The sequence below is a fragment of the Amblyomma maculatum genome, chromosome 8, assembly GCF_055883805.1.
Source record: "Amblyomma maculatum isolate TAMU_Amacu chromosome 8, ASM5588380v1, whole genome shotgun sequence".
In the NCBI taxonomy this organism is placed as follows: domain Eukaryota; kingdom Metazoa; phylum Arthropoda; class Arachnida; order Ixodida; family Ixodidae; genus Amblyomma; species Amblyomma maculatum.
Window position 1 is genome coordinate 82,789,331 of NC_139351.1, and position 20,312 is coordinate 82,809,642.

At 44.1% G+C, this 20,312-nt stretch overlaps 1 protein-coding gene across 2 annotated transcripts in view; it reads right to left on the reverse strand.

Annotated features, from left to right (window-relative positions):
* The window catches only part of LOC146181648 (uncharacterized), a 28,453-nt gene extending 12,855 nt beyond the window's left edge, over window positions 1–15,598 (reverse strand). Inside the window, exons 1-3 of one of the 2 annotated variants that reach the window (XM_084576649.1) lie at window positions 15,477–15,598; window positions 14,420–15,380; window positions 9,314–9,538 (exon numbers count right to left, since the gene is read on the reverse strand). In XM_084576649.1, coding sequence (XP_084432775.1) covers window positions 9,314–9,538; window positions 14,420–15,174 — 980 coding nt within the window. In that variant the 5' untranslated portion in view covers window positions 15,175–15,380; window positions 15,477–15,598. Of the gene's footprint in view, window positions 1–9,313; window positions 9,539–14,419 lie in introns of both variants that reach the window. The other variant, XM_084576648.1, reaches the window with a different exon arrangement.
* Window positions 15,599–20,312: the final 4,714 nt, after the last annotated feature.

Below are 20,312 nucleotides of genomic sequence, written 5' to 3' on the forward strand. Positions count from 1 at the left end.
AGGGCCTTTTCTACTTCAGAAGTTTTGGCCATAGGGAGCTTTTCCAAATAGCCTATCAGCCTTCTGGCCTTCGTCAGTTTCACTATCACTGCTGCTGTTATCCTTCTGGCCTTCGTCAGTTTCACTATCACTGCTGCTGTTATCCTCAGGCAACAGGATATGATCCACAATTTCTTGATCCGTCAGATACGGCGCCATCGTCAAGGTCTCATGGTCGAAACGAAATCGTTAAATGCGATGCATGGGAGCACAAGTCGATCCCAAGTTCTGCCCAGCTCTACCAGGTTTACGGACTATACTTCGTCTTTGATGGTAGGCAAAACAACACCGGCATCCACAAAACAGCTCCTTATTGTAGACTGCCTCACCTCATTCCATGATCCATAAACTTCGAAAACCAGCTGCATCACCAAACGCTTCCGGTAACTGCACCTGAGCTAACGGATAATGTCCTTGTTTAACAGCTGCAAAGCTAAGTTTAGTTTGGTGGCAGAAACACCAAACGATCTGCCTGCAGCATGATTGAGACTTTGTGTGCCGAACAGTCTTCCAAGAGCAACAGGACCTTCCTCTACTGCCTCTTCATGTCCTCATCAAAAGCTCTGAGCCAGTCATTGAAAAGCTTGGATGTCATCCAGGCTTTTTTGTTACAAACATACTCAATCTGCGAATTCCGAACGCCTTTCAGGCACCTCGGACGTGCAGACTTGCTGTTCAAGGTGAGCCATCTTTTGTCTGAGCCATCCATGTTCACCGCAACGACAACCGTCATCTGGTTTTTGTTCTTTTTGTCTCTATGGCAGGTGCTTTATTCTTGACTGCCAGAGACCGTTCTGGAAACAACTTGAAAAGCACGCCGGTTTCATCCACACTGTACACATTGCACTCGTTGTATTACTGGAGCAGAGGCCGAAAGTTCTCTATCCACTTGTCACATGACTCCACGTCGGCAGCAGCACCTTCGCCAGGCAACGTTGGCATACGATTTCGTGCCTGTCTTTAAAATGTCGCAGCTAACCGCTGCTTGCACGGAAATCATCATGCCCCAGTACACAGGCCAGGCTGTTGGCCTTCATTTTAATAAGTGCTCCTGAAACTGGCAAGTTTCGTGCCCTTATGTCTTTAAACCATGAAAACAAAGCCACTTCTACGTTCGGGGTAATGGCAAGGCCTAACTAGCTTAAGGTTAGCTTTTATTGCATCCTCGGTGTTGCCCTTAATCTTCTTTTTTGGGGACAAAATGGTGGATAAGGTACTTGGGGGAACGTTAAATTTCAATCCAACATCCTTTTTCTTGTGGCCACTATTCACAGCTCTCAGTATCTGCAGCTTTGTCTCGAGTGAGATCGCCTTCTTCTTCGTTGCCATTTTGGCCACTGCTCAAGAAGAGACCAAAGAGACTTTGGTAACACGGGCTCGCTACCGCTGCCGTCTCGCAGTTGCCAAGGTTGCCAGTGTTGCAGCACTTGCCTGGGCGAGTGATGCCGCCCTTCGGCTTTTTTGTCATCACGCGAGCTTGCAGCCAAACATGCAATTTTTGCGCCATATGACCAAACTTTCTACTTTCAAACAATAAAAAAAAGTGCAGTTAGGAATTGACTTTCAATATTTATTTGTTTTTGTTTTTTTTTCGTTTTGCTACTTTTAGAGCTTAGAGCCTCGAGCAAACCAAATATTGATTCGTTACAGCCGATATCGTGAGGGATCTCACGTTTTCGGTTTCGTTGTAGAAGAATAAATGCCACAGAAATAAAGCATGACCAACCAAAGTTCGTATTTAGTTCGCTATAACTAATATTTTGCTACATTCGTGTTCGTTATAACGAGATTCAACTGTGCAAACTACAGCAAACAGGAATGCTGAGAGCTAAGAAGAGTGACAAGAAGATGAGGGAAAGACGAATGATAAGCAGGAGACTGATGCCCGTTATGCCCGAATACCCCGAGGCCAGCCAAGCGGGAGACCGGCACTGAGCTTCAATGTCATGCCACTATAAAGCTCGCATAAAAGAGCATCAGTATCACGAATTTTACGGAGACATAAAATGCACACCAAAGGCACAAACCTGATGCACCAAATACCTGAAATGGTAGGTGCAGCACACCAAAAATACAAGCAACCTAAATGGAAGTGGTTTGAAGAAGCTAGCCACTAGCATTGGGGACAGTTAACAGCAAGGGCGGCATCAAAAGCCGGCAGACTGCAAACTAAGTATACTAAGTGAAAGGGTGACCTGCTGGTATAAAGGAAGTAATAAATTTGCCCTGCAATGCCGCGGTGTGTTTTAATCTCTTCCCATTCCAGACATCGAATATGGATCTACATGTACCTAGAGTGATGATTCACTCCCTCTCGATGTGAAGGGGCTTCAGTGTAAAGGCTTCATTTGCCTCACTGTTTGTCCCAGAAGACCTACTTGAACCTTAAGAGATGCAGCTGGATGCTGCAAAAGTATCAATGTCTCATCCTCGTCATATACTAATTGAAGGACAGTTTTATTTCTTCACACTCTGGTGCTTCCATGGGATCAGACTACTCACGATATTGGAAAGCGTCTCTTAATTATTAGGTACACTGAGCTGTGAACAAAAAGCTAACATTATGCTCAGCAAAAAACTACTTACATTAGGCAAGAGGTCACATGATGTCATGCAAAATACATCATAGCAGGTACAGTGGCGAGAAAGACTTCACTAACAGAGCATTTTACGGTGGACAGCCTGACAAGTGAGTAGAATTGCATAGAAGTGTATACCCTACTGATATACCCAGTATAAATGTTATAGAGGATTCCAGATACCGATTTTTTTGTACAGAAAGGACCTGCATGAAACCGAGTGGAGCTGACATACGTACTGCAGTGTACAGTAAACGCATTAATTCAGACTACAAGGGACCACAAAAATGTCCAATTTAACACAGAGCTCAAATTATTGAATGGGCTTGAAAAACTTGCCGAAAACGCTTTGCATCGTAGTAATTTCATCTGATGAACACCTGTACAACAGTCGTTTGCATTTGAGATGAAACGAAAGCCCCGCGATGACCCATTCATTGTTCCCTCCCCTAACACCCTTTCCTGGAACAGTGGAAGCGAAGATAAAAAGTGCGCCTCTTGGTTCCACCGAGTCAACCCTGAATGAAGTGCAGAGTTGGCACCGAAACATCTTTCACAGGACTCTGGATGGAGTGTCACAATCTTTTCTCTTTACTTGTCATTGCTCTGCACAAATGTGCATAATATTTTTCACCTATGCATGGCATTTTGATCATGAAGGCATCAAGATATCTTAAATATATAAATATTCATCTGCCCCGCTGGGGTGGTGCAGTGGTAAGACGCACGACTACTGTGCCGGAGTACCCAGGTTCGATCCCGACCTCGGCGGCTGCGTTTCGATGAGGAGTCCGTGTGCAGCGCATGTTAAAGATCCCCAGGAGGTTGAAATTACTCTGAAGCCCTCCATTACAGCTCCCTTTTCTCTCTCTTTCCACTTTCACTCCCACCTTCCCTTACCGCGCGGTTCAGGTGTCCACAGCAACAAGTGTAACAGATACTGTGCCTTTCCCTTCCTCTGAACCAATTATTATTTTATTATAAATACATCTGGAATGAGGAAGTCAAGCTTTACGACTGGCAAACTTTTCAATCACCTAACCTCATTTAAAAGAAATGTTTCTTGAAGCTCACATTGTAATGCGAAAAATCTTTGCATGCACTGTAATTTAAAGATGAACTCAAATCCACTTACATTTAAGTTGGCAAGAAAATACCACTGTTACAACCGACAATTACCACAGTCAGATTCATGCTGAAAAAGGAAAGAAAAGATAAAAAAAACTACATAACGTTTACACATCCACAAACCTGGCAAGATAAAAAATCGGGATATATATATATTTTTTTGCGCCAACGAAAAGTGCGCGTGCGTGGAGGGTTTAGGCAGCATTCAAAGTTTCAATGTTCCAGGAGGGAGGTTAGAGGTCTGCACAAACTTTCAGGCAGTGCCCAATGAGCCCTTTTGCAGGGACCATGCAGTAGCACACTTTAACATCAAACATAAATTGCAATTAGCTGCAGCTACTTCGGCTTTTGCTTAGTTTATGATGTCGATGGTGCTAGCGTGGTTGTTGATGGTGATGCTGGTGATTACACTGCAGCTGGAGATTCATAAATCATTCCTGCGCAGACAGGGGAAATTGATTGGGAGATGTACAGCAGTGGTTGTATGAGCGGAAAGTTCAGAAAAAAAAAAAATCTGGAGTCTGCCAGTTAATTCGGGCTTACAATGACCGCATTTTTTTCTGTGGGAATAAATACACAATCGTTCAGATTTGACTCTGTCACTGCAATTTTGTTCACACCTCTCTGCAGGAAATCTAACTGCGGCTCACAGCCGAATGGGAGATAATTAGCAAAAAGAAAAAGCTGAAAAAAACAACCTGACAGTCGTTAGTTGATTCAAAGAGAATGTGTGAGCATGGCCACACTTGTCTTATCACTTGTTGAAGCAACTGCTTCCGTCACGCTGAAAAAGCTGTGAAACCTGCTGTTAGATCACTCGGTACTAGAGTTAAATCTCATTACAAGAGACACTCGGTTATAAGAGACATTTGAAAATGGTTTGGTTGGTTTTCCTATGTCTGCCATGTTAACAACATTGCATACAAGAGACATTCGGTTACTAAGGGCAACCTTTCAACCTTTTTCAGGTCCCTGGAGTAAATTCTTTACTATTTAGAAGAGAGAACCCAGGTGCGCTCATGCAATGCATCTGGAACGTACCAACTCATACATGATGCACTTCACATTCCCTCAACTAAATTTTGCTCTATATCAGTGTCTATTTTGTATACGTCAGGAACTGACGAGTGCTTCCCCGTGATTGGAAAGTCAAAATGACCCCGGTGTTTCAGCCACTGGCATCGCATTACTGTCACCTACGAAGCCAATAAAAATGCATGAATGACTTCCAGCATTTTTAACTCCTCGCTATTAAAATTTGATCACAAGATGAAAGCTCAGAATCCTGATGTTTTTCTCTTTGTGAATCATCTGAGGGTGGCGAGCATGTAAGAGTGCTTCAAAGGTATTAGAGCAACAGGAAGGCTTGCAAAGTGAAATGCTTTACCTCCAGAATTTGGGAAGGAATATAATCTGCACTCACAAAAATACATACTACTAGTATGAATAACTTCTTTAAGCTTTTGTGAACAATTTCCTGTTAATGCGTGTGAACGCATTTATATGCTGATGTGCAGTAAACTGATCAACACAGTGCTTTTAGAATTTTTGGTTACAAGAGACCTTGCTTACCAGAGACATGTTTTTCGGGTCCCTTGAGTGTCTCTTGTAATGAGGTTTTACTGTATTTTCATTTAACTGTAAAGGAGTATGGAAGAGAGCGTGACATGATCCTAAGAATAGTATCGATTGGTGTGCGCGATGTGGCTTGCCGCGCAGTGCGCGCGCCGATTAAGGCGGTTGTGATTCAAGTAAGCGTGGTTTGGCAGACGTGGTTACAGCATTTCGGTCATAATGCTGGCTATCAGTGACAAGATTTGATTGCTATAACCGATACTGTGATGTGACAGCATTGCTACAAGCATTTCATTTTGCCACGAAACACTTGGTAACGCTTCTAGTTGTGCATTGCCATATTACGTATAATGTTTTAAGTAATTATAAGTGGGATTGACTGTAGTTTTATGAAACTTCTCGTCACAACCGGTTAGGGTGACGCCTCTTAACATATCCTTAGCAGCCTCTGCCTTGCTGAAGAAAAGCACGAAACCTGGACAAGTCTGGGCGAGGATGTAGTGAGACAGGGTATGGCAGAGCGTAGCTGCGGCCTAATCAGTTTTTTGACTGCTAACCCTTTCAGTTACAGTGAAGCTAGCTTAGAAAGGTTTTTGAGGTGTGATGAGTCGAATAATAAGTTTTCTGTGCTTTTAGCCTTAGGAAATACTGTTTCATGACCCCTTGAAAGGTGGTCAATATTCAATCAAATATCTGATCTCTCTTACAAATTTAATTAATGATGACGTTACACCACACATCTCAAACAACAGCTTTGGCTACTAGCATTCGTGGTGCTGCTGCGCTGAGCTTACCACTGTAAAATAACTTGGTTTTTTCCTTAACAAATTCTGCTCTTTTAGTTAGCATTTCCCTTTCCAGAGCATGCTGCTCTATGTTTCCTCCTTAAAGGTGAATGCCAGTAAAATGTAGCTGTTATACTTTCCTTTTGATGGACAGCGGTAAACATCTATTCATTACTGTACCTGAGAGTGCCTGCCATATTCACCTCACCCGCAAATTTTTGCTCTGACTGTCTAAGTACTGAATCATTGCTCTGACTGTCTAAGTACTCAATCACGCTTTGCAAGCTGACGCCTGGTGTACTTCAAAACAGTGCCATCAGCAGGATGCCTTCAAGGGAGCCTGCACAGTGAACTGCAGTGGCTGGCGAAGACTGCAGACAGGAACATTTTCAAACCTGCATATCCTTAGCAAGATTTACCCGTCGCAATATCGGGACACCTGCCCGTGGTGTGGTAGCAAACCTTCGTTATACCACATCACGTGGGAACGTAGTAATAACGATAGCTTTCGTAAAGACCCGAGTGCAAAACAGTGGGAGAGCCAGCTCTCCAGCGGCGATTTGGGTTGCCGACTAGGTCTGATCCAGCACGCCCAGTGAGCAGCGAAGCTCAGCGGAGCCCTAGAATAGGGACACCGACCCTTTGAGAAGAAGGAAGATGGACCTCTTCTTTCTCGTCTGCTACTAGCACAAGACCTTTCTAGAGAAATTAACGTCTTTCCTATCCTATCACTCAAAATTTTCAGCTGCTCTGCCAATTACAGCTAGATAAACATGATAAAGAAAATACTGATGCGAACGTCACACACTGCACACATGCATTCAAACTTTTCTTTCTCACCTTTGAGCGAGCTGCTGCTTCTAACATGACCGTCAAGATTTTGAGAGCTTGTTTCAGAACATTACTATAGGCTCGACGCCCAGGACCTTAATAGAAAAGCTAACAAAAATAAAACTTCTTTAATAAATTGAGCTAATCTTTTCGCAACACTTAACCAATATACTTTACAGCATAAATGCCTTGGGCATGAAAACTGACAGAGTAAATGAGGAATCACCAAGACTGCTTTGGTGCTGACAATAAAAGAGAAAGATGGATGAGCTACAAGGCAAGACGTAATGCGAAACATTACACAGCATTCCTTCGTAGCCACTGTGACTAAACTGCTGAATAAGAAGGCAGAACTGTAAGTTTTACAATCAGCCCAAGAGTTCTCATCCAACTGTACTCTACTTAATTCATAACTTCTTTTGAGTAGAGTGGAAACTCAGCCGATTAGGCAGAAACAAAATGCTTCCTTAAATGTGAGGATGGCTTGTAAGCACGGAACAACACCACATTCGAGGGAAATCTCTTGCACCTGGAAGAAGTTGCAATATGTACTTAGACATAATGCAGAAGGCTACTGTGTAGTGCAAGCTCCTTGCACGACATGACAGCCCCTTGAATGCCATGCAAGTCTGGAAAGCTTGAAAGAGCTTAAATTGCAGCCTGCATCATCAGCCAGAAAATACAATTAAGCGAAGCCAAGCAGCTGGCTGCTATCAAAACTAGTACTTCCGCCAGAAACTAACTCACCGGCATGACTACAGTGACATCATGGATGACACCATGACCGAACCATGCCACAGCCATTATAAACCCTGTAGTCGATCATCCATATATGAATGACGATTCTGCACACACACCCCAAGCTGAAATTTATGCGGGCTGGTACACATCTTGCAATCCAGAAGATGGTTTCAGATTTAGGCTTTTGCTTTTAGTAGATTTTTTTTTTTTTATCAGCAGGCTGCAGTGCATAAGAATTTCATCAGGAATGAGATGACGGCTGAATGGAGAAAAATGTCGACGAGCTTGTGCTGGTCTGAGGAAAGACAAAGTCAACCACTTCATTTGGCCGCATGGGCTGCAAATTTTTTATCAAACTGGCAGCGAAGAGGTGGAAGATGACTTTGGAAGCTCCGATTTCAGCTCAGACAGCGATTCTGGTGCGAAATTGGTTGGAGCGTCAACTATAGGCCGGAAGTGAGTACATTATCAGTTTCCGCTAGCTCTAAAATGTGTACACTTGATCGCTACATGTCCTCACTGTCTTATCTCTGTTTGGTAGGCATTCCAAAACCAATGGTAACAATCAGATGTTGTCAGCACAGAAGCATACAGAGTTCATGGGAAGCTTTGTCCATGGGAGGCACTGTTCATGGGAGCCAAGGCATCTTGGTTTTGTTTTTTCATGGTTTCGTTCTTTTTTTTATTGGAGAGTACCTTTCACCATTTAGTGTTGTTCTTAACTCGGGGTTCTCCCTAGAAAATTTGAGAGGTGAATATTTGACGACAGGAAAGGGGGGGGGGGAGAAGACTCGGGAAGAACGTTTGAATTATCTGAAAGTTCGAATTTAAAATAGCCTCAAAGAACTGCCAAAAACAGTTACTATCGCAGCAATTTTATATACTGAACAAACACGTGGAATATGGTTGTGCATACATTTGACATGAAATCTACGCGACAATGATTGTCCACAATGACTGTCCGTGGATTTGCCAAGTGATTTGTTTTGCAGAAATTTCTGGGATTGTCGAAGGGCTGCTTCAAAAATAAAAGTCCCACAGTGGCTCTTTTCACAGTGCAATGCCGTAGCAGCCGTGCCTCGTTACAAACAGCCCCTTTGTCTTACGGAGATACTTCACTGCACAGACAGCGGCCCGTGTGGTGAAGCATCCTCCAAATGCAATGGTTCTGCGTATTCAAGGCACAGAGGTAGCATGCGGATGCAGAAAAGAAAAAATGAGTAGGTATTAGAACACTGTCACACCATCCCAAAAGAAAACCGAAGGGCCAGTGATGCACATGCAGCATGTGAAACAGCGTGACCGGCGTAATCACAGTCAGAGAAAGTTGCCCCGAGTACCCCAAACTTGAAGCCCGAAAGGTGGGTTGTGGTGGGACGATAGTTGGAAAGGTGGGCGGTACACATGAGAAATGGGTGACAAAACTATCATGGAGAGAACCCTGTCTTAACTGTATACCACACTGTCTTTTGCATCCTTCAATGTCCCCCCCGTTCACTGCATTACTATTTGAAGGGTCCAGTATTGCGCAGTAGTCAAGCTTCAAATACAGCTGCGACAAGCCAGTGTCCATTCAGTGTTCAACTACATTCACAGTGCGTACACCAGTGTAGCACAGAGATGGGAGACACTCACTGGCTGATGGCGGCGACGTCCAGGTTGGGTAGCGACAGGGTGAGCATCTTGAGGTGGGCTCCCACCATCCTCAGCACGGGCTCCACCTGGCGGCGGAAGAAACGCTCCGACGAGGACGCAATCACCCGTAGAGTCAGCTCCGTCAACGACATGAGGTGCCCCAGCGACAGGATGGCCTCCTGGCCCGTCAGGATGAGGCTGACACGTGTCAATGACGGGCAGATGCTGCACGCAAGGGACAAGGACAGTCAATCCCAGTGTACGAAGCAGTCGCTAACTGAACTAAAGAAATTTTCTTTTGTCAGTGCCAAAGTGCTTGTTTTGCAAAATGAATGCCCTCCACAGTGATGAGTTACCATCCTGGGGGAGGAGAGGTCCCAAATACTGAGAGTTTTGCAAGGAATATGCCAGGGAGTCGCAGAAAAGAACTGCACTTTCTCCAACAATGAATTACGCAACTTTTGTTATACACACCTCTACCCTACTTCAGACGCGTAGTTATTTTTTCAAATCCTTTTTCTCAGCTACAGTACTTGTTAAACAGGTGAGCACATATTACAATGATGTTGTCTTAAAATCTTTAGAACTGATGTATGCAAAACAAGTAAACAATAACACATTGTTCAAGGCCATATCATCGCACCAATTAAATATGAGAAGGTGCCCACCCTAAATGCAGAATTTGTAGTAATTTGGCATAGCCAGCTTGAAAAGCGCTGCACGACTTGTTGTAATATGTCCCATATATAAGGTACAGCCAATTCATGTCACATTATTGGAGCCGTAACCGAAAATAACATAATATACAAGTTACACACAGGGGTGGACAAAAGTAAATCGAGCATGCAAATAGCTTCCAATAAACTTGACGTGCTGCCTAATACATGAAATTGGCAGCTCTGGTATGTGCTTGCAAATAGTACGCCCCAGTATACTTGGTGATGGACGATTCTTCATTTATGTCAAAGAAGGTGCGACTGAAATTAGAACAAAATACTCTGCTCTCTTTACATAGGTCCGCACCCGTACGTCTATGACGACACCGCAACCAATGGCTGTTTGTGATCTGTTCGTGCCTTCGATACTTTCTTTCCTTGCACTGGCATGATGATGCTGCATTTACCATTGAATGTATTTATTGACGAATTTTGCAAACAGGAAGACTTGTGAAGAATTTCATTCCAAGAAATAAACTTAATGCTTAGTCTAAATAAATATGAATACATTTCATGTTGTCAGCACATTCACAATTCGGTTCGGTTTGGTTTTTGGGGTTTAACTTCCCAAAGCGACACTCAGGCTATGAGAGATGCCGTAGTGGAGAACTCCGGAAATTTGTTTAAACACAAGGCCGGCACTCCATCATGGTAGTTCCTTTTGCACTTAAAGAGTAACATGCTCATTTCTGTTCCTGATGAATTAGTTTTGAATTAATAAGCCTTACAACTCGAAAGCCAATTTGATTACGACTGTGATTCGCATTTACGTAGTTCAGTATGGCAACACTTTTGGAAAACCTTGCTGTCTTTAAACACACACTTTTAAGATGATTAATGTAATTCAATGCGGGCACTGAAGCACAGCTTAGTAAATAAATGCAAATACCAAAATGTGATGCCTAAGGCACCTGACTTGAAACTTTAAACCTCAAGAACAATTGCAGCATTGAGGAATGGCATACTTGCACATACTATAATGCACTATCGGGGCTGGGCATGCTGTTTCAAAAAAGTATTTTCAATAACAATACCAGATACTCTCAGATAATGTATTGCCGATGCTGATACAAGTACAAAACAGAAATTGATTTTAGACACAGGTACAAGACAGTCCATCATCATTTCTTTGTTACATCACTGAAATCACAAGTAATAATAAAGCTCTCACATAATCAACTAAGTTAAGAAACTTCTTCCTTGCCTATGGAATTTTTTATGCATTCAATAGAGAGCATTGTTTATGAAAAGCCTTATATGAATACACACACACGTATTTCCCTAAGCTTTGCTGCTTTTACACCTGATGGTTTCCATGAAGCTTTTACATAGAATTGAGCCCATTTTGACGTCAAAATGGCCACTTCCATAACCAGTCAAGCAAAACAACTTTATTTTTTAAATTTAGTGTGGAGAGTTGTTGCAGGTTTAATTATTCCAGGAGCTGCGGTGTACGCAAAAGACGATGTGGTTTGGAATGTGAAAGAAAAGCCGCAGAAAATCTCCAGCAGCGTTCCTTACTCCACGCAAACCTATCAGTGAGCCCGTGACTATTTACAGAGCAATCCGTTTCTAGCTATAACACGGCCACTGCTTTCAAAGTGACCATCTTCCGACATAGGTGCACCGCCTCAGTGCTTTTATAGCTGTATGTGCACATACAGCTATAAAAGCACTGAGGCGGTGCTGGGCCAGACACAATGGCGCTTTGACAGCACTGACAGTGTTATAGCTAGAACTTGACGACCCTGTACATGCCCACTTCGAACTTCTTAATGCAAAAGCATTTCTTGCCTCATGAGTGGCATGTGAACTATACTTCTGTCCCATATACAAGGTTTCTCCAGACCACTACGATGCCCAATTTGTGGCTGCTCCTTTGAGGTTCAATAGCATAGGAGGTAGGGTTGGTTAGTAGGTAGTTCATAGTCGAATAAAGCGTACAGTATGGGGCACTAAAAAGAAAAGACGGAACAAAAACGACCGCGACCAACAATGTAAATGGACTAGAAAACTTGTATGAGGAGCTTGTAGATTCCTTTCAGTCGTTAGTCGTGCTTGCGTTTGTGCACTCTTTCCTTCCTAAAGTCCTGTATTGTAGTGCACTTTATTAGATTATGACCACTGCTTGAGGTTATAAGGCAAGGAAGGCTTTCTGAAGCTGCACACTTCAATTACAACTCAGTCCAAGGTCAGGTTAACTGCCCCACAGCTAACAGCAGACTAGCTTGAAAGGACTTATTACACTCATGTAGTTGCTGATAATATATCCAGCTGTTTGCAAATGCCACCACCAGGATTCCCACAGCGATGCCATTCACAGCTATGCGTGGGTGCTCAGGGTCCGTGGTGCCGCACAATACACATAAAAATCTACTTTAACAAATGCCCACTGGGGGCTGAAAATTTAGCATGATTTTTGCTGTCATTGTGAATATATCTTCTTATTTTTGGCACCCCCTAATTAACATAAGTTCTTGTAGCCTTCACAGTGATAGAATGAAATGAAGAAATGAAATCATGATGCAAAATACAAATCATTTTTGTAGTGAAGGCAACCACAAAGAGTGACATAACTATGCTAATCGTGCATCTCAAGGAGTGTGCACAACCGTACAAAGTCAACAAAGAGAGAGGACATCTGAAAGCCAACCCAACCTGTCACTGTGGCACCAATTCATAGACAACGTGGTGGCAAGAAATGAAGGGGTACCAGTATACTAGTACCAGTAGTAGTACCAGGGTTCACACATGGCTATTACTGAGAAGCTCCTTTCTGAAACCAAACACAAAAAGCAACACGGGCAACCATACACGACGGCATAGATGGCCTTAGGCAAAGCAGGTAAAGAAAAATGTAAGCACAAGGTAATGATTGGAGGCTGTACATAAACCTCCAGTGTTTGGTAAGAAAATATAGGATACTGTTGCTGCAGCTGCCACCAGCCCTGCAAATGACAATGACTGAAAACAAGTGTGCAATTATCCTGCAAGGATTTGCTTCCTGTATGATGATGGTAGCAACATATGACCTTAGTGAGAAAATGACAGCTGAAAGAAAAACTATGTTTAGGTTCATGCAAGTGTTCCTAAATATGAGGCACGATTATATCCGACATATACGACTTCAGCTGGAGTGGAAAAGTAGGCGGCTGTCACAACCTGAACCCACGGAAGAATGGGCACCCAAGGGAACTCTCTTAATTAGAGCAGGAAAGATGTGGAAAGGTTAAATGTGCAATGTTAAACCTACACACCTGGTTCCAGTCGCACTGAGTGCTGTGTGAGGAGTATGGTACCATCAGAGGTAAAAAACCATGCATTCTTACAGCATTCCTTAGAAGTGCGGCTGAAAATTCAGGTGATGAGAGCACGTAAACACATCCAAGGTGTCTGGCACATCAGAACTCGGTAGTCCAACTAACACCAGCACCTTTTTTTATGAGCATGGGAAAATAGGTCTGACAGAATTTTAGCTCCAGTTAGAGCTGAGCTCTCGAGCAGCATAATAAAATATTTCAGCTACGACCTGAATTTAGATTTCTTGACCAAATGGAGTGGCATTGCAAGTTTGCATTAGGACAACATTAAGTTCATGCTTGGGACACGAATTTGCTCTAATTAGAGCAAGGCACAAAGTCCGCACTTTGAGTCCACTCAAAGACAGTCTAAATCCCACAACACTGAGCTGGTGAGCCACAAGTGTAAATCCAAATACACATGCACATTAGTGCGCGAATGCTAATCCAGATGTTAAGGGCCTAGAAGAATCGTCAAACGTTTGTAAGTCCGAGAGGCGTAGCAATAGCAAAACAAAAATAGAATAAAGCGAAAACTGTCACAGCAGAGCAGATTCGAATCCAGTAATTTCTTGTGACAAGTGATTACGGAATCTGACAGCTATCACTGCAGTCAATTACCCGTTTTGTCACGTTTGTCTATTGCATGTAGATTTGATCAACTTCTAAATACTATAATGATAAACCCTAACTATTAATGATGAGCAGTATACATAAGTGTTACTAGTACCAGTACGAAATTCATGCTGATGAGCCTGAAAGAATTCATTGACGGTTTTTGTTACTCTATCTGGCAGCACAAATAATTAAGAATCACGCTTTCCATCAAACCTGTGTACACATGCCACTAGTAACAGTAACACGTTCACCCAACCTGAACTGTAGGTTAGTAGCAGAAAGCGCGAACATGCTAAAAAGGCATGCTTCGCTGCACTCAACTACAGGTAACCCGATTTCACGATCACCGGTTAGGGAGGGGTTAGACCGCGCGAGCATCAACAGCACCGAGAAGCGCGAACGCTGTAATGATAATCACTCAGCACTGGGTTCAGGAAATGGCAACAATCCAGGAAAGAGACCCGTTATTATACCTGACAATGTGCGGCAACGCGGTGGTGCACTGAAGCAGCGGGCTCAGGCCGCGCTCCATGTACTCGACCAGGGAGAGCTTACAGCTCTCAGGAAACAGGAGCAGCGCCTCGGTGAGGAACGGGATCTTGAGCGTCTGCAGTTGGTGCAGGCCTCGTAGCAAATGGAACGACGAAGCCACGCTGATGCGCGGGTCGAAGCACATATCACTCTCGAGCAGCAGCGAACGCAACTGCGAGCACGACACGAGCGTGTGCAGGCTCTCATCCGTCACGCGCTGGCCGGACAGCTTCAGCTCGGTCAGTTCCCGGCAGTGATCGGCGATGGAGCAAACCACTCGGTCCGTGACATTACACAAGCACAGTGTGAGCCGGCGGAGCCGCGGAAGCTTGCACAGGGCCTCGACCAGCGTCGCGTCGTCCTGGTGCACGGCGCCAACGAGCGACAGTTCGACGAGTTGCTTGCCGTGCTCAGATATCTGGCGCAGAAGACGGGGAAGCCGCGACGGCCTGTCGAACGGCAGGTGACAGTCGATGAAGCTTAATCTGATGCGGCGCAGGCGGTGCGTCAGCAAGTGGTGTAGCGAGGTGAAGTTGGACTGCTTGTACGACTGCAGCGCGTCGACCAAATCCTCGCTCACATGCGGCGGGAATACGCTGGCCACTGCGTCGTGCGCCGGGCACAGAGACTGGATGGTGCCGGCGACGTAGACGACGCAGAGGCGGTACAGCGGTTTGGGCGTCTTGCGCCGCGGCATGTCCCTTCCGCTGTTTCAAAGCTGGACGGGTTTCCTCTTTTATTCCTCTTCTCAAGGCGTCTTTTTGTCGCTCGCTGCGCCGTGGAGGCTGTCACACGGCGACCTGGCGACTGTGGGCAGGGTTCGTTGACACCACCATCGCTCCGTAGATGCTGGTTCCTCCTGAGCGTTAGGGCCCGGCCCGGCCGCGTCCCTCATGCTTGACGCTACCGGAAAGGCACGACGCGAACAATCAATCTACCAGGCATCACTGAAGCCGCCGCTGCTGCTTGCGGAGCCCTTCAATCTCTTTCAGTACCCACCTAGAAAGCGTGACCCAGAACCGCGGTCCCCAGAACAGTCGTTACCGTCACTTCGCGCTTGCACACACCTCAGGCGAGGACCTATGCGCAGCGCTGCACCCCTACAGATGGCACCAGCGCAGCTGTTCAGAATCTTCTGCCTTGTTTGTTGCGTTCGAGGTCGTGGTTGCGTTTGTCAAGCATCCGTTCTCTCACTGAGCCCGTTTCCTTTGAAAATGTTTCTCACAGAGCTTCAGAACGTTATTTTTTCTCGACTTTTATATTTAAGGCCTTATCTATTGTTGTCGGTAGCCAGGAAGGTACAGAACTTCAGTTGGCAACTATGGGTCACAAGAAGCGGGCATTTTGAACCCATTTTATTTTAACAGCTTTATTTTTATATATCTTCCGCATTGCTGACAATTTCGCGGTTATGGAGCCTCCGTAGCAGTAACCACCACAGAAGAAGCACAATGACATCTCTAAAAGAAGCGATAAGCCAAGTAGCGCCGTCAAATCTGCCGCAATTTTACACAATATGCATCAGAACATCATTTCAATGTAAATTAAATATTACCTAACGACTTCATATACGCTCAATCATAGCATCGGAATGAAATAAAGTAAACATTAATTTTGTTGATTCCATCTTTTTTATGTTATTATGTTAACATATGCACGTTACATTACAAATATTAGCTTAACCACGAGACTATCCTGAAGCATTGTGTTCTTAAACTTTCCCACTGTTTTTGTAGCAAAAACATTAGGTGACACTTAAGCTCCGCCTTTCAAGATATGACGCGATAGCGTAGGCTACAACCACACCACAAATCCCCGCATTAACCAAGCCATATGATCGTGCCTGCATGTCCTATAGAGGTTTAAGAGCATGTGTTGTTGGGCTAGTCGGTCGGTCATAGTAAATAAGAGCAACTTTAATAAGAGCCGAGAGGGGGGAGGGGGGGGGGGGGTTGCTGCAAGGAAACACGGACGACAAGGGAACACAAGCGTCACTATGTACAGTACAATATGAGAGTTTGGGTATGACAGTTTGAAGCTATAAAAGGTGCGCCGTCCTTCAATTAAAGTCAATCCCGTGTCGGCGCTTGTTGTGCAAGGGAGGATCCGCTGCCCGCCGGGTAATGAGAAAGGAAATGGAGAGCAGAAGCGAGACGTTCAGTAGATAGACATGACGGCTCGATATCCGTTGGGAGCAGCCTGGCGAGTGCGTTGCGCTGCCGGTTCTTTACAACACTTTTTATAATGGTTCTTTATAATGCCGAGATAAGATTTTTTTCCCACGGCACCCGATAATCCTGCTTACACATCTTGGATTGTCTCGTATGGCTGTACCTATGCAGGCCAGGGAATGCGCCTCTACCTTCAATAAATAGTTTCGAGTAGCACCGTCCTCTTCTTTTGTCCTATCTTTCGCGCCGAATGAAATCAGTCACCATGCTCAACAAGTAACTGTTTCGAAACGTGATGATTTCATTCCCAGGAGATTAGAAGGCTTGAGCAAGCAAGTAAAATGCGCTGTTTACATCTTTTCTCCAAGTGGGCCATGGTTCCTTAAATTTTGAAGTGGTCTATCTTTCCAATTAGCTGGTTTGTAGCAACTGTTGATAAGAGCGTGTATTTCGCATAAAATAATCGCTCCTGCTTTAATATATGCAGTCGTCGCATGTGCACCAAAAGAAATAGCGCTGAAAACAAATGCCGAGTCGAAAGCTCCCAACTGAGCGGGTGCTTGTTTTCCCGCCATTCCTGCTCCATTGCTTTCTACTTCACTGTAAAGTGGCTCTGAATGAGAATGCATCGAGCATGCTTAAATCCTGATTAAAAGTGGTGCCGTTTCAGAGAGCCGGTGAAAAAATTCCAGCGACGCGCCATTGGCCGCGATGGCAAGCCTAGCTATAGTGCCTAGCTATGCAGCGGATGTACCAAAATGGCGGCGGCGCTATGGCTTGTCACTACCCTGAACGGAAAATTTGGATTTTCTTTTCGTTACATTCTATTTAAGGATTGGTAGAGTATAGGCCCGCTCAATAGGTAGTGGCTGCATATGTAACCGAAGTGTTGCTTGATATTTTGCGGAATGCACTGCGATTCCCAGCATGATTTGTTCCAGTTCATGACCTCCCTTTTCTAATACAGGAAGATAGACTCTTGTTATTACTGCATTTAAATTGATAAATTGAAAGTACGTATATATCTGTACGGAGAACCAGCTTGCTTGCGTTCGTCGCCTGAGTTCTTTGCAATTTACGAAGTAAAACGAATTTTCCGTTTAAATGGTGCCTTGTACATTATTTCAAACCTGTAAGAATTGGAAGCTAGCAGTCACTGGCCCAGAGGAAAAGCAATACATGTATTTGTGGCAATTACTCTACCCCGATAATCGATCGTGGAGTTAATTGGTTAGAAAGCAGGATAAAGAACAGCCACAAGGCGCCGGGGGATTCGAATCTACGACCTCCGAAATACACATGCGATGTTCTAACACTGAGCTGAGGCAACGGCTATTTGACCTACTTTCTTAGGTGCTTATATATGTTACGTGTAACATATCCTTGAGTCTTCTCCAGCGCCCTCTTCAACCATGGCGGCGGACGTGAAACGTCCAATAATACCATGAGCGCCACTTAAATAGAACGTAATCAAACAGGGAGGGCGGGACATGTATGATAACTCTCTTACACTAAATATGGCGCCATGGCCACCCGAATATGGAAAACTAACCGAGTTATTATAATTTTATACTTCTTTAAGCACAAAAATATAAATAACGCGGACAGGCACACATGCATGGTATCCGTATAAGTTATACATGGGGCAATGTTGGTGATGTAATTTAACGCCGTGTAATAGTTAAATGCACTTTTCAGAGTATTCACATGAAATGCCTGTCTTTTATTTAGTCAGGTGGTGGAACGCATGTGCTTTTTTTTTTTTTTAATATAGTGAAATCCTGTCAATAAGTAACCCGAGGTACCTATATATACATCAGAGCTTTTGTATCATACCAGTTGCGAAACTCCGCTTCAAAAAGTGACAAAATTTTGTGCGCATTTTTCGGGTGGATAGATGGATGGAATATAGGAGCGTCCCCTTTGGAACGGGGTGGTATCAGTAGCTATCATACTCATTTTTCTCTCTATATCTTAATTATTGTTTTGGTTAATATTTATTGAATTTTTGTTTCTACATTATTAACATTATGTCACTTTTCTGCTTTTAAGCCACCAATCTTCCAGTCGTTTTTTGCTAGTTTCCACCGCCGGTTTATTCACCCGGCCACAGGTATCTCTAAACCCCAGAGCTTCAGAAACAGGGACCGTCTGCACCAACTTCCGGATGGATGCCATTACATTCGAGTATAATATGGTCAATTGTTTCACTGGAGTTACCACATACAGCACATGCGTCATCTTCACTGTTAAATTTCTTTTTGTAGCTGCGTGTTCTAAGGTACCCTGATCTAGCTGCAAAAAGTAGGGTAAGATACCCTGATCTAGCTTCAAAAAGTAGGGCACTGCCTCTTGAGTTATCAAAGAAAGCTTCCTTCCTGATCTGCATTTTTTCCACTTTCGGTATAATTCCACACTGTTTCTTTTCGATCGAATTTATCCAATTTTTACCTTCTGTGTTTTTCACCTGTTGCTTAACGCTCTTTACTTCTCCGTCTTTGTGACTAGCATACTTACTAGTTAGTTTGCTAGTTCTTTTCCTCCATTGTGAGTCAACGCTTTTTAATTATAGATATCTAAATACTTTAGCTGCCTTTCTGTTACTGTCCAATTTCCTCAGGCGTTCCTCATATAATATTTTATTCTGAGCTTCCCGTACTTCAAAAGATGCCCAGCCCATATCTCCCTGTACCGCCTCATTTGTGGTTTTGCCGTGGGCACCTAGTGCTAATCGTCCAACGGCTCTCTGATTTATTTCTAAGGTCGACTGTACCTCTGATTTTAGGCATAAAATCGCATTTCCGAAAGTAAGTCCGGGCACCATAATTCCTTTCCAAGTACCCCACAAAACCTTATACCTGTTGTATCACTACAATGCCCTATGCTTCATTTTCCCGGCATTTCTTCGCCCTTTGGCCTTACGTGATTGCTCATGCTTTCCAATGTATGCCAATCCTTCGTTTACCCATACCCCCAGATATGTATTTTTGGCCACTCTGGGTATTTCATGGCCTTGTATTTTAAGACCCTGATCAGTTGAGCCGTTGAAAATCATCATAGACGACTTAACTGCGCTAAAACTGAAGCCTAGAGCGTCCCCTTCGTCTCCGCAATACTTAACCAGAGTTTGCAATTCTTCCTGACTTTCCGCTAGCAGCACAATATTGTCTGCCTACATTAAAGCGGGTAGGCGCTGCTCTACCGCCGCTCCCCCTAATCTATATGACAGGTTAAAACCTAGGTTACTTTCTTGTATCCTACGTTCCATATTTATCAACAGCAGCGGTGATAGAGGACAACCTTGTCTAAATCCTTTGCATACCTTGACAGCTTCCGTACTTCTTATCCCTTCCCAAGTAATTTCTACTTTGTTATCCCGGTATATTTCCTGTAGGAACTCTGTTATCTTATAAACGATACCTTCTTTTAATATGTTCCACAGGAGTTCCCTGTTTACGTTGTCGTACGCCCCGTTTATGTCCAGTAAAGCCAAATACAAAGGCAGATAAAAAAAAGCCCAGTGTCGATGGAATTGCATAAACATAAACTGGTTTGGGGTGCGACCTGAAGCCGGTGAGCACCTCCGGCAACGCACTCCCTCACCAGAACAGGAGCTGGCCACCCTGGTGTAGTAATTGGCCGCAACCTCCCAATCACCATCATC